At 44.5% G+C, this 13,586-nt stretch overlaps 1 protein-coding gene across 1 annotated transcript in view; it reads right to left on the reverse strand.

Moving 5' to 3' along the window:
- The window catches only part of rhbdf1b (rhomboid 5 homolog 1b), a 52,256-nt gene that overhangs the window by 16,697 nt on the left and 21,973 nt on the right, over positions 1-13,586 (reverse strand). Inside the window, exons 2-3 of the mRNA XM_084141575.1 lie at positions 6,909-7,067; positions 6,360-6,499 (exon numbers count right to left, since the gene is read on the reverse strand). Coding sequence (XP_083997701.1) covers positions 6,360-6,499; positions 6,909-7,031 — 263 coding nt within the window. The 5' untranslated portion in view covers positions 7,032-7,067. The remainder of the gene's footprint in view (positions 1-6,359; positions 6,500-6,908; positions 7,068-13,586) is intronic.

Here is a 13,586-nt window from a genome sequence, read left to right on the forward strand (position 1 = left end):
CAGGGTTTCCATTAGGAAAATGTGGCTCCGGACATTTGACCGGCAACATTTTAATTTACCAGACATTTGAGGAATATGCCAGACCCATATGCATTGGATTCGTAACCAGATTAGCGCGTCCACCCACGGTGCTCAGAATGACAGAAATCACATTTCGATTATGGTAATTCATATTAACAGAACATGCAAGTCGAGGATGGAACGACGTGCAGTGCTTCTTACCGAATTCTGATGTGCACTTTGAAGATGTTAGAATAACTGTCCACATTTACTTTTCCTCAACCAACAAGATGGGTAACGAACAGCAAAATCACTAGCCTATGTCAATCTACTATCTCCCATAGTAGAAAAGTTGACCTATTGTATTGGTCAACTTGTCAAGGAATAGCCTATTCCAAACACTCTGGGACAGTTGTGCTTCTACATCTGCATTGCTTGCTGTTTGGGGTTTTAGGCTGGGTTTCTGTATAGCACTTTGTAACATCTGCTGATGTAAAAAGGGCTTTATAAATACAATTGATTGATTGATTGATTGAGTTGTGGGAAGACAGAGCCCAAATTCATACAACCAGTAGGCCTAGGCTACATAACATTATATATAATTTAAGCAATGAGTCTGATGAAACAGATCAGAATGTTTAGCTTAAAATGTTGGTAGACTATTATTTCTTCACAGCAATGCACACAAGGCAGTAGGCTACGCGTGAACGTTGTTCCATAATGCAATTGTCGGGAAAACACCGTTGTCAAAAGGGCACCGCACATGCAAGTGGTTTCATGTGACAGAGATGAAAATATCTGTTAGAAATTTAGAAAGAGAGGAGATCTAATAGCGTACTTTTGAAGCAAGGTAAGACATGCCTCATAATACGTATTAAAACATTCAGGTTTCAAACAAGGAATTATATGTTTTCAAAATGCATAGCCTACTGCCTCCAGCTCATTGGTGTGTGACGTGGTGATGAAGCCTGCCTTCAGTTGCCGTTTGAGGTCCTGCAGGAGCAGCTGTCTGACAGCTTTCCTGCTCAAAGGCTCTGTATCTGTATGCTGTGATACACTATATATACAAAAGTATGTGGACACCCCTTCAAATTAGTGGATTAGGCTATTTCAGCCACACCCGTTGCTGACAGGTGTATAAAATTGAGCACACCGCCATGCAAACATTGGCAGTAGAATGGCCCGTACTAAAGAGCTCAGTGACTTTCAACGTGGCACCGTCATAGGATGTCACCTTTCCAACAAGTCAGTTTGTCAAATTTCTGCCCTGCTAGAGTTGCCACGGTCAACTGTATGTGCTATTATTGTGAAGTGGAAACGTCTAGGAGCAGCAACGGCTCAGCCATGAAGTGGTAAGCCACAGAAGCTCACATTACAGGACTGCAGAGTGCTGAAGCACGTAGCACGTAAAAATTGCCGGTCCTTGAACACTCACTACTGAGTTCCAAACTGCCTCTGGAAGCAACGTCAGCACAATAATTGTTCGTCGGGAGCATTATGAAATGGGTTTCCATGGTCGAGCAGCCACACACAAGCGTAAGATCACCATGCGCAACACAGGAGGTTGGTGGCACCTTAATTGGGGAGGACAGGCGGAATGGTATCAAATACATCAAACACATGGTTTCCATGTGTTTGATGCCATTCCATTTGCTCCGTTCCGGACATTATTATGAGCCGTCCTCCCCTCAGCAGCCTCCACTGATGCGCAATGCCAAGCATCGGCTGGAGTGGTGTAAAGCTTGCTGCCATTGGACTCTGGAGCAGTGGAAACGCGTTCTCTGGAGTGATGAATCACGCTTCACCATCTGGCAGTCCGACGGACAAATCTGGGTTTGGCGGATTCCAGGAGGACACTACCTGCCCGAATGCATAGTTTGGTGGAGGAGGAATAATGGTCTGGGGCTGTTTTTCATGGTTCAGGCCCCTTAGTTCCAGTGAAGGGAAATCTTAACGCTACAGCATACAATGACATTCTAGACGATTCTGTGCTTCCAACTTTGTGGCAACAGTTTGGGGAAGGCCCTTTTCTGTTTCAGCATGACAATGCCCCCGTGCACAAAGCGAGGTCCATACAGAAATGGTTTGTCGAGATCGGTGTGAAAGAACTTGACTGGCCTGCACAGAGCCCTGACCTCAATCCTATCGAACACCTTTGGGATGAATTGGAACGGCAACTGCGAGCCAGGCCTAATCGCCCAACACCAGTGCTCGACCTCACTAATGCTCTTGTGGCTGAATGGAAGCAAGTCCCTGCAGCAATGTTCCAACATCTAGTAGAAAGCCTTCCCAGAAGAGTGGAGGCTGTTATAGCAGCAAAGGGGGGACCAACTCCATATTAATGCCCATGGTTTTGGAATGAGATGTTCGACGAGCAGGTGTCCACATACTTTTGGTCATGTAGTGTAAATAAGATACATAACGAATATACTGTAGCCTACAGACGTGCAAATGTAATTCCACATAATTATGCTAATCTACCAATAGACCAGTCAAATGTATTTACATCAACGGGTATTTCCATAAATGAATAGGCTAAAAAGAATTATTTCGCAATGGGATTTTTTCTTCTTCCCCCTGACAATTGGCCAGCGGCAATTTTACTTATCGGCTTTTCTATTTTTTATAGGCCAAAAGCCACCTATTACCGGCTAACGGAAACCCTGGTGTGCACGTTTGCGTGCCTGCATTTGAATGTGCGTGTATGTCACAGTCATTCCCAAACTAAATAACACAACAACAACTGGTTCATGAGTACACCAGTCTGCCAAGCGGCAACGATTGAAACTACATCACCCTACATCAATAGGCTTTTTGATATCCTCAAGGTAGGGTTGGTTGGTACACACAGTGTGCTCAATCATTCACAATCATTATCTACCTTAGATTGGGAAGTTTAGCTGACTGTTGATACACAAAGCTATAAATCTCCCACTCAAAGAAAGACAAAGATGCCAATAGAAAATAGTGCCCTATAACGATATCCAGTGCTATCACTTTGCCAATGATTCTGAGACTGGCAGAGATCATAAAAATAAATAGCTATTGCCAGTAGGGCCAGAAGCTACTGGTATTATTCCACTACCAGAGGCATACAGACAACGGAAATGTGTAGCTTGGGGGGAGACATTTAGTGAAGGTTGAACATCCTTATTTATGTCACAGTGATCAGTGCATGTTCTATTTCCCTTGTTCTACTACATTTGGGTCACTCTGCAGCGCCTAACATCATAAAAACAAGCATCCCTCAACTATGAAAAATCAAAAGATAAACGGTTCCTTTGTAAAATACTGTCAGTGATCCCTGCACAGCTGGAAATCCTCTCCTCTAATCTCCCATCCCCTCGACCTCTCTTTTTTCCTTCCTCTCCCTCCCTCTTGCTCCCTCTCTCTTCTTTCCTCTTTCCCGACTCCTTCCCTCCCTCCTGTTTCCCACATGTTCCTCTACCCAGTCCCACACTGTCTTACCTGTCCAGCACATCCCCTCCTTCCCCTTCCCCTCTCCTGTGTCTCCCCTCTGCATTCCTTTCCAACACACTAACGTACCTCTCCCCCCCACTCCCCCAAGTCCTCCTACCTGTCCAGTCCATCCCAGTCCCAGGAAGCAGGTAGGGTCATGCCTCTGGCTCACACAGAGCTACAGCAGCCTGGAGCCACAATCACATACTGTCTTGGTCTCACCCCTAACCCCTGTCTGACGTCTGACCCCACGTCAACCTCTGGTTCACAGCTGGTGAGAACAATTGAAGGTCAATTGAGGCTGAGAGCTGCTATACATCCATTGGGTGCTGATGTGAAATGTACTTCCATTCAGTAGTATGTTCTTCCCAGAGAGGGGGTCAATCAAACGGCCTGGCAAAGCTGATGATCCTCAGACCAGATGATCACACTAGGAGAATGTGTAGTCTAGAAGCCGTTGCTGGCTGACCTCCAGTGTGACTCCAAAAGAACCGTCTTTCTCCTGCAACACTGCAGACTTTGAGATAGAATCCAACAGACTTTTAATTAAACAGAAGATTTGCTCTCTGAACTTGAGACAAACTTGATGCAGTGTGATCTTCTTGTCTGTATCTCTTACAGGGATTTGCTTTCTTCAGTTCCACAACCTCCAGGCTATGATCTGTGATCCGTCTACTGTGCTTGGAAGTATTGAGTATCCAGTTTTCCTCAAAACTGTCTTCTCTCTCCAGTATCTGTCTTCTCTCTCCAGGATTCCTTTCAATTCAACAGAAGATGTTCTCTCTGAACTTGAGGTTGTGAAATCTTTCCGCCTGTATCTCCATGAATCCTCTCTCTCTAGCTGCCTGATCCTCAGTGGGAATGGACAACGGATATACAGATCTGCTCTCTGTGAATCTCTGTTCCCACCTCCCTAACACACTTAGTTCGACATACCTCTCCCTCTTATTTCTTGACCTCTCTCTCTCTCTCGCCCTCTCTCTCTCTCTCTCAGCCCTATATTTCTATTAACCCCCTCTCTCTCCCTCTTTCTCTGCCTCTCTCTCTGTCTCTCTCTCCCCCCCTCTCTCTCTGTTTGGGGAGTGTGTGTAAACTAGCCAACGCTCCCACTAACATACCAGCACTTCCCAGGAAGAGAGAGATTAGAAGGAGAGAAAAGACAAGGTTGGTTGTACATATCAGGCGGAGGAGGGAGGGTGCGGGACCTGTCTCAACAAGAGAGAGAGAGAGGACGAGAGAGAGAGAGGGAGAGAGAGAGAGAGAGGATGAGAGAGGGAGAGCGAGAGAGAGAGAGGAAGAGAGAGAGGGAGAGAGAGAAGTGGGGAGAGAGAGAGAGAAAGAATGCACACAAGGTTGACGCTGCTAAGTCATGAACCCCTTGCATGATCATGAGGAAACTACCTTAGGGTGAGGCGTGGTGTCCCCTGTAGCTCAGTTGGTAGACCATGGCGCTTGCAACGCCAGGGTTGTGGGTTCGTTTCCCACGGGGGGCCAGTATGAAAATGTATGCACTCACTAACTGTAAGTCGCTCTGGATAAGAGCGTCTGCTAAATCACTAGAATGTAAAAAGGTTAACTAATGCCTAGGCTTTCGCTCAGCAGGCTAACACAGTCTTGTGACACACTGCTAACACGGGGGTTCAAACTCAGTCAGTCACATACAGTATCATCATGTGTATGAATATAACTTCATAGGTGTGACAATAGCTGTGTGTCAATAGAAATTTAGCATTGCTGACATTCCTGTCCCTCTCACAGGCCTTAGCTTGCCATTACAAGTGCCCCCTCAACATGCTACTTGTCATACTATTGATAGAGTCCTACTGGAGCCAATTGGACCCCACGCCCACACGCACACATACACACACACCATGGTTCCACCTTTCGCATGCAAAGGTTCAGGCAGGCCTTTGAAGAGGTAGCTGTCTTTGGTGTTGGCCCACCGTCACACAATGAGCTGAACACACAAACCAGCTACACGGAGCTCCGATGGATTCACAGTGGCCTTGATGTGGGAGGCCAGGTAGCTGCTCTTTATGAGTCATTGTGTGTGTATAAAGGGTGGTGGGTGGAATGTGTGAATGCATCCTCTATGCGTCATGGAACAGTCAAAAACATGAAAACATAACACACAACAGATGTGGTCCCTGTGTGTTGTTTTGAGGATTCATCCTTAAACACAGATGATTTGGTGAGCGAATTGCTGGAAGTTTGCGTCATATCTTCAGGGGATTCTTACATTGTTGTATTGAGGATTCTTACATTGTTGTATTGAGGATTCTTACATTGTTGTATTGAGAATTCTTACATTGTTGTATTGAGGATTCTTACATTGTTGTATTGACACATTATCTTAATATTTTCCTTCTCTCTCTTCCCTTGTTCCTTCTTTCATCCTTCTCTATCTTTCTCCATATGCCTCCTCACCCCCTCCCCCCTCTCTCTCTTACTTGATGATTTGTTTCGGGATGGACGAGCGGCGGCGGGTGACCAGTTTAGGGACACAGGAGCGCCTGCGGAGCACAGACGCCCGTCGGGGGCCCCTCTGGCCCTTAGGAGGGACCGTGTTGACCCGCTTGAAATGCACCCTCTTCTCACTACACACACACACACACACCAGACCGAGGAAAGCAGAGGAGGCGTGTAGGCAGAGCGGGAAGGAGAAGGAAGAGACACAAAGAGGAAGGAGAGAGAGTGGGAAATAAAGGAGAGGAGTAAAAAGAGAAATTAAAAGAGTTTAAGTTCAGATCAGCTGGAAAAGAGTAAGAGTCAGTTAGTAAAAGTGAGTGTTATTTAGAAAATATATTCAGGGAATGCAGAAATCATAGTAGTGAGCAGTTAAGCAATGAGAGTGGAAGGTGTGGTGTGTCAAACACGCATGTGCATGTGTGTGGTCTCACCTCTTGATGGTCTGTGTGATGGAGGGCTGGTGCTGCAAGGGGGGTTGGAGATAGTTGCTGGGGTCAAAGGTTGCGATTCCTGATTGTATGTTCTCACCGGGCATGCTTACACTGCGCAGGAACCCCTGCCTCTTCACCGGCTGCAACACACACCAGACAACTAAAAGACATTGCACCTCAAAAGCTGAGTGGACTTACTGTAGCTGGTCTCTATTGCTTGTATTGAATCTGTCTTGAACCTGTATGTAGGCCAGATTACAGTAACTGTACCTGTATGTATGAATGTGTGTGGAGTGTGTGTTGTACCTGTATACGTGTGTGTTCAGTGTCTATCCAGTTGGATTGTATCTGTAATGTAAGGGGTGTGTGTGTGTGTGTGTGTGTGTGTGTGTGTGTGTGTGTGTGTGTGTGTGTGTGTGTGTGTGTGTGTATGTGTGTGTGTGTGTGTGTGTGTGTGTGTGTGTGTGTGTGTGTGTGTGTGTGTGTGTGTGTGTGTGTGTGTGTGTGTGAATGTGTGAGCGAGAGAGAGAGAGAGGCGTGTCATCATACCTGTATGAATGTTGAGGGCTCATCCAGGGACAGCTGTGGGGGGATGTCCACTCTGAGCCATGGAGGTTTCTTCCTCTGCAGACTACTGCTCTCCTGGGGCTGGCTCTGGCCGGGTTCAGCCATCCTCTCTACCACCCCCTACCGTGCTACGCCTGCCAGCTGGAGACACAGGGAGAGAAGGAGAGATGTGAGACAGAAGTTCAGAACACACACACACACATTGTAGCCGTATTACAGATAACCCCAGTGATCTGACTCAGAGCAGAGCGCATGAAGCAGCTTTATTGAGTACTTTTCATTATTGGGAAGTTGGCTGATCCTAATGCTGGCGATGCTGCCAGTCAACCTAACACAAACAGACTGTGTGCCCTCCAAACTGGAAACACCCTTCCCTGTGTCCGCTGTCTGTCTGCCCATCTGGACACAGCCTCAGATTTAGTCTGCTCTGTCTGGGCTCTCTCTATGTATATTCACTGTCTCTCTTCCATTCTTTGTAGTCATATATCTTTGTGTCGGGTATGCTATCGCTGTACCACTGCATCAAAATCAAATCAAATTTTATTGGTCGCATACACATATTTAGCAGATGTTATTGCGGGTGTAGTGAAATGCTTGTAGCAAAGCAGACCTATGATTTCCATGGACTGTGTGTTTATTAAGACTTTGTACTAGTATATTCTCCCACAAGGGGGCAATGATTGCCTCAACAAGTTCTCCTCATCCAACCCCACTCAATGTTGCACTGTATTTACGCTAAGTCTTTGAACTCGGCCACCCCTAAGGATGTTCACACACACACACACACACACACACTGCCGTCAGCACCGGAACCACTGCATCAAAGGAACAGCCTGATAATTAGGGGCTCCACTCCACACATACATACATACATACATACATACATACATACATACATACATACATACATACATACATACATACATACATACATACATACATACACTAATGAATCCTGTGGACAGAATAAACACAGAGAGTCGTTGATTGGTATACTGTACACATACAGTAGCACACCCACTAAGTCAAACCTAAACCCACACTGTCTCCAGACAGGCAGGGCTTCCTCACTAAAGCAGTTGACTAATAGATTGTTTGCTATGTGTCAAGAGCTAAGATATGATCTTTGATGTAAGCCTTAGGAAAACTTGTATTGATATCATCCTTCATCCATTCAGCAGGGTGGTCTTGGCTGTGTCTGGGATCCTGTCCTATGTCTGTGTGGTGACAATGTGGGATCTAACTATGATCTGGAAAGGAAGTCCTAGAGCCAGCCAACGTTAAATAAGAGTTAAATAGGAGATGATCATGAAAAGGACATCTGAATGAAGCATCTGTAAGACTGAACAGACAACCACCATTTAAGGAGATATCAGATGTGGATGGTTTTGAGGTTCCTTTTGAAACATTTCTCAGAAGGAAATTACAGTCTTTGGTCTTGCCATGAAATCATTAACAGAACAATTACCTATTATATCGTAATTGATTCTTGAGGCTGAATATTCAGACTCACTGAAGCCAAGTCCAACAAGCTGTGTGCTATCCAATACCAGCAGAGACACACTTGCCAGCCAGGCAGTCAGAGTGGGTGTGTTTCCAAACCCAAGGGAATGGAGTTTACGGTAAGAATTCAGGAAAAAAGCAGCACATAAAAATGTGTAGTTATTCCTCGGCTAGCTGTGTTCTGAAGGTCATTCTGTGGTTGGTTCTAGAACCCTGTGTGCTCCTTCAGAGACTTTCAGAGACAGAGAGAGTAAACACTCCTACAAATAGCATCTCACCAGAACAATACGACCACATCCTATTGCTATGCTGTAGCTACGCACACACACACACACATGCACACAAACACTAACACATGCACACACAGTTGCACGTACGCACATAAACTGCGTTTAAGGCTTAAGTCAGAAGTTTACAGTATGAGAGTTAAAATGAAATTAACCCGAATGAAAATAACAAAATCCCTTTTTCTCTCATCCCCCTTTTGACACAAAACAGCATTCAACACACATACACATTGTTTGCTATTCCATGATCCCTCTATCCCTCTGTCCCTCTTTCACCCGGTCAGTTTTCTACATCTGTGTGTGTGTGCGTGTGCGTGACAAGCAGATTAAGGTCCAACGGACAGGCTTTAATCCTGCAGTAGACCACATGATGATACGCCTCCTCCTGTCTGTCAGCCTAGAAGGAGATCAGGACAGGGATTGGATGGGTGATGTCATAAACATCAAGAATCTCCAGGAAGTCACCCTGCACCAGGAGTCAAAAGGAACTGAATGGAAGTGAGTTTTCATTGAATGAAACTGAATGAATGTGTTTGAATGGATTTGCTCTTGTGTTATGCACATTGGTGTTGATTTCACTACAGTATATGGATGATTTGGAGAAACAGAGCTGGATCTTTTCTTACAGTTACGCTGCACAGTATCAAGTACATGGGCCTGTTTTGCATACAGGGACATTTCCTCCAGACACATCTTGCTGAAATAAACAGAATGTCACTTTGCAAAAAATAGTTGTCCAAACATTGTCCTCTCCTACCCTGTTTGCTGTGCTCATGGAAAGAGATTTGCACCGTACAGTACTGGGGTTGAACTGAGCTCAAGTTACTCCTCATTGTGTCTATTTCAATAGCCTTGCACTTTCCAAACCAATCTTTCTCCTACTCTCCCTCTCTCTCTCTTTCTCTTTCTCTTTCTCTCTCTCTTTCTCTCTATTTCTTTCTTTCTCTCTCTCGTTCTCTCTTTCTCGTTCTCTCTCTCTCTCCCCATCTTTCCTTCCTTTTCTCTCCATCTCTTTTTCTACCTCTCTCATTTCAACCTTCCTTGCTCGAGTACAGAAATACCAAGCTGTATTTTTTGACATTATAATTGACACTTCCTTCACCGACTGTTTCCCTGTGTCTCAAAATAGCTAATTTTTTATGTGAAACAATCACTCTATTTAGAACTCAGGATAAGGTCAGTGTAACTTTACAGAGCCCAATCCCACCTCTTCTCATGTCAGCTTGACAGAGTATTGTAGAGGAGCTCTGCTTTTTTATGCTTTATGGACCATGGACAAAGCAATGGGCCTGAAATCATCTCAGTTCAAACAGTGATGATATTTATTATCTTTTGTCATGAAAATGGACTTCTGTGTTATGCATGTTTGGCTGAAATCAATATTTGATGTGTTGGAAAAATCTAACCTCAGTGAACCCGTCATCTGCTCTTAGATAAGTCCTAGTTATGCCCCCTCCCCCCTATGTGACATCATCAGAGGTCTGTGTAGTGGGTTTTGATCTGTGCCAGATGTTACAGCCATATCTATCTCTTTGTGTGTGTGTGTGTGTGTGTGTGTGTGTCCTCCAGCGATGGATGACCTCATTTTGTCGCTTCCTTTTTGCGAGTGGTGCCGTGTTGTGTGTGTTGTGTGTTGTGTGTGTGTGTTGTGTTGTGTTGTGTGTGTGTTGTGTTGTGTGTGTGTTGTGTTGTGTGTGTGGGTGTTTATTGTGTTGTGTCCCTCTTCCAGGGCCTTCCCCTCGCTTTGTTTGACTACAACACACGCTCAGACTAGCTGCAAAAAAACACATCTGCCTAACAACAGTGTGTATAACAGAGAAAACAGCCACAGAAGGCACAATAAAAGTATGACCTACAGCAGGGATGGGCAGCTTTGATGGGGCCACAAAAAAACATAACTTATTATGAGGGGCCGCAGTGACTCGTGGGTCTGCGTACCCAAAATTGCTGACATGGCTAATTGAGTTACTGTTGATGCACAACCAAATTGCACCTTGTGTATTCTATTATTCTAACTCTCATCAGTAAGTTGAGACCCCGACTGAGTTCGATTTTTTTGTTTATGGGCCTACAAAAGGGGGGCTGTGGGCCGCATGCGGTCAGTTGCCCATCCCTGACCTACAGTAAAGAAGAGGGTGCACTCATTGGCACAACTTAAAGTCGATTGTATTTGTAGTTCATCTCGTTATCATATTGGAAAGAGAATTTATGGAGTTTTTAAGAAGTTCAAACAAGAGGTCACATTTTAGTTTGACTCTACTAAGGTTTACCCACATTTTGGACTAAATGTTCCATAAACCACCCACACCATCATCATCCCCAACAGCAAAACCAAGCCAAAATATGATCTGAAAAAGAGAAAATACAGTAATCTTTTTTGTATTCCAACTCATTCTACTATTGACATATGTCACCAAGTTTAATCTGGTATTACGGGTCCATTCTATTTACCTCAATCCTCAGACCCAGTGGTCAACCAGGAAACAGGGGGAGGAATAAGCTTTTGACTAAAGACTTCTTCTCTTTTTTCATAAAGCCCAATCCTGACGTAAATTCATGTGCATAACTCAAATTTAAACCCAAATCCCATGCACATCAATACAAGATTTATGAGAACGCCTGTTGTGTGCGTTCCTCAAGTTAAGATCCGGTCTATAATGCATTATGTATTGCTAGGGAAGTAGAGGCAGAATCAGAGTTCTCTATTGCACAAACCACAACCAAGCTAGCACAGACCATTCTCAACCATTATTTGACCAGGGTAAGTTAACCATACCAGAAGCCCTGTGGTAGAGGTGCCCTTGATAGTCATGGCGCACCGCCTGGTTAGCGCGACACTCTGTGGTGCACATGCTCGGAAATACCTCACATTCCTCCTGAGAAACCAGGCAGTTCCGCCCCACTTCATCCCACTCAGTTCTGCTTCTGGTGGCGTGAACCGTGATAGTGTGGCATGGCTGTACAGCTACAGAACCAAAACCACTCTGCGAGCCTGATTCAGCTACAAGGCTTTTGGGAAACTCACCCCCTAGGCCTCTGTTATTGAGCCATAGCCATGAAAATGCAGGCGTCGCAAAAGACCAGCTGTTTTCACAATAACAGTTCTCAGCAGTCCAATGGAGAATATCCACACGCATAAATTAAGCCCTCAAACATCAACAGTTTCAGTCATTCATTGTCCTGGGCTGGTTCAATACTGTATGTAAAAATCACAGAAGTGTAAAGGCTTGCTATGCTGAACCCCTAGGTACAAGGTTGAATCTATCAAGACCTTTCCAGTGAATGTAGGTTTTCCTTCTATCCTAAAAAAGTGCACACCAGGCATTTATATACAGTAGTAAACACTCTATTTGTATTCAGTATTGCGGGAGATTCCAGCCAGCTGGAGCTCTGAATGTCACTCTGACAGCATGTATAAGAGGCTGGTTATCAGCCAAGCTCTCAGTCCCTCAGCAGATTACCAAGCCGTGAAAAAGAAAAAGAGGAAGGAGGAGAGGAGAGAGAGAACATGAACAGGAGGAGAAGATATAAAAAGGTGGAGAAAAAGAAAAACACATGACATATTGAAGAAGAAGAAAAGAGAAAAGAAAGAGAGAGGTAGAAGCAAGAAGGAAGAAGAAAGAGAGAAGCACTGTGGTAATTCTACTGGGACCCACCATCTTGGATCCATCTCTTAATCTGCCCACAGACACGTCATTGTGTCCAGACCCCTCGGACCCGCTGGCCATGGGTCTCTTCCCCTGGATAACTCACAGACCTGTGTGGGTCTATCTATTCATTTACATAGTTTCCATAGCATACGCTATCGTACCTGTAGACCTCCAGTCATTGACAGAATATCGCAGTATCCCCTTAACTCAGTTTCTGAGTTAAAGGTCTGGTGTTAATAATGATGCTAATGATCCTACAGAAAGAAAAGCCCACGCAAGTCACAGCATAGTGCTTTATTCCTGCACTGACATAATTATGTCAGGTCTGCTTCTAAATAAAGCTTATTGACGTAACATTCACTCAATTTGCATACAAAAAATTATATTCAAAATGGAATGGAAAAATCCTATAGGGAAAACTCACTGCAGTTCCAACATTTCCAATATCTTATCATGGCATATTTGACTGCCAGGAAACACTGAAATAAAAAGTTACAATTCTTCCCAATATCATGCCAAGTGACTTCAAAAGCCTGGGCAGAAGGCATAGCCTGGTTCCCATCTGTCAGTTTGTCATTTTTAAACAGTGAGTTGATGACAGAGACCCAGAATGAGAGGGAAAGAGCGAGAGGCAGGGGGGAAATTGAGAGAAAAATAAATATAAAAGGAAGGGGGAAATGGCCAGACCTACCACAAAGCGCTCTCTCAGGGGAGAGGAGAGAATAGAGACACAGTAGGAGTCTGAGGGTTGGTCTCTTCTCCAACTGGCACTGAACAACCTGCCTGGGAAAATAAACACTATTTCGCTGTCACAACTACCCACTGCAGTCAGTCGGCAGACTAAGGGCTCAAATGCATGGCACCCTTTTCCAGTGGTGTAAAGTACTGAAGTAAAATACTTTAAAGTACTACTTAAGTAGTTTTTTGGGGTATCTGTACTTTACTTTGCTATTTATATTTTTGACAATTTTTACTTTTACTTATTCCTATAGAAAATGATGTACTTTTTACTCCATACATTTTTCCTGACACCCAAAAGTACTCGTTACATTTTTATGCTTTGCAGTACAGGGAAATGGTCCAATTCACGCACTAATCAAGAGAACATCCCTGGTAATCCCTATTGCCTCTGATCTGGCGGACTCACGGACTCACAAAACACAAATTATGTGTTTGTAAATTATGTCTGAGTGTTGGAGTTTGCCCCTGGCTATTCGTAA

The sequence above is a fragment of the Coregonus lavaretus genome (assembly GCF_964263955.1).
Source record: "Coregonus lavaretus genome assembly, chromosome: 25".
NCBI classification, from domain to species: domain Eukaryota; kingdom Metazoa; phylum Chordata; class Actinopteri; order Salmoniformes; family Salmonidae; genus Coregonus; species Coregonus lavaretus.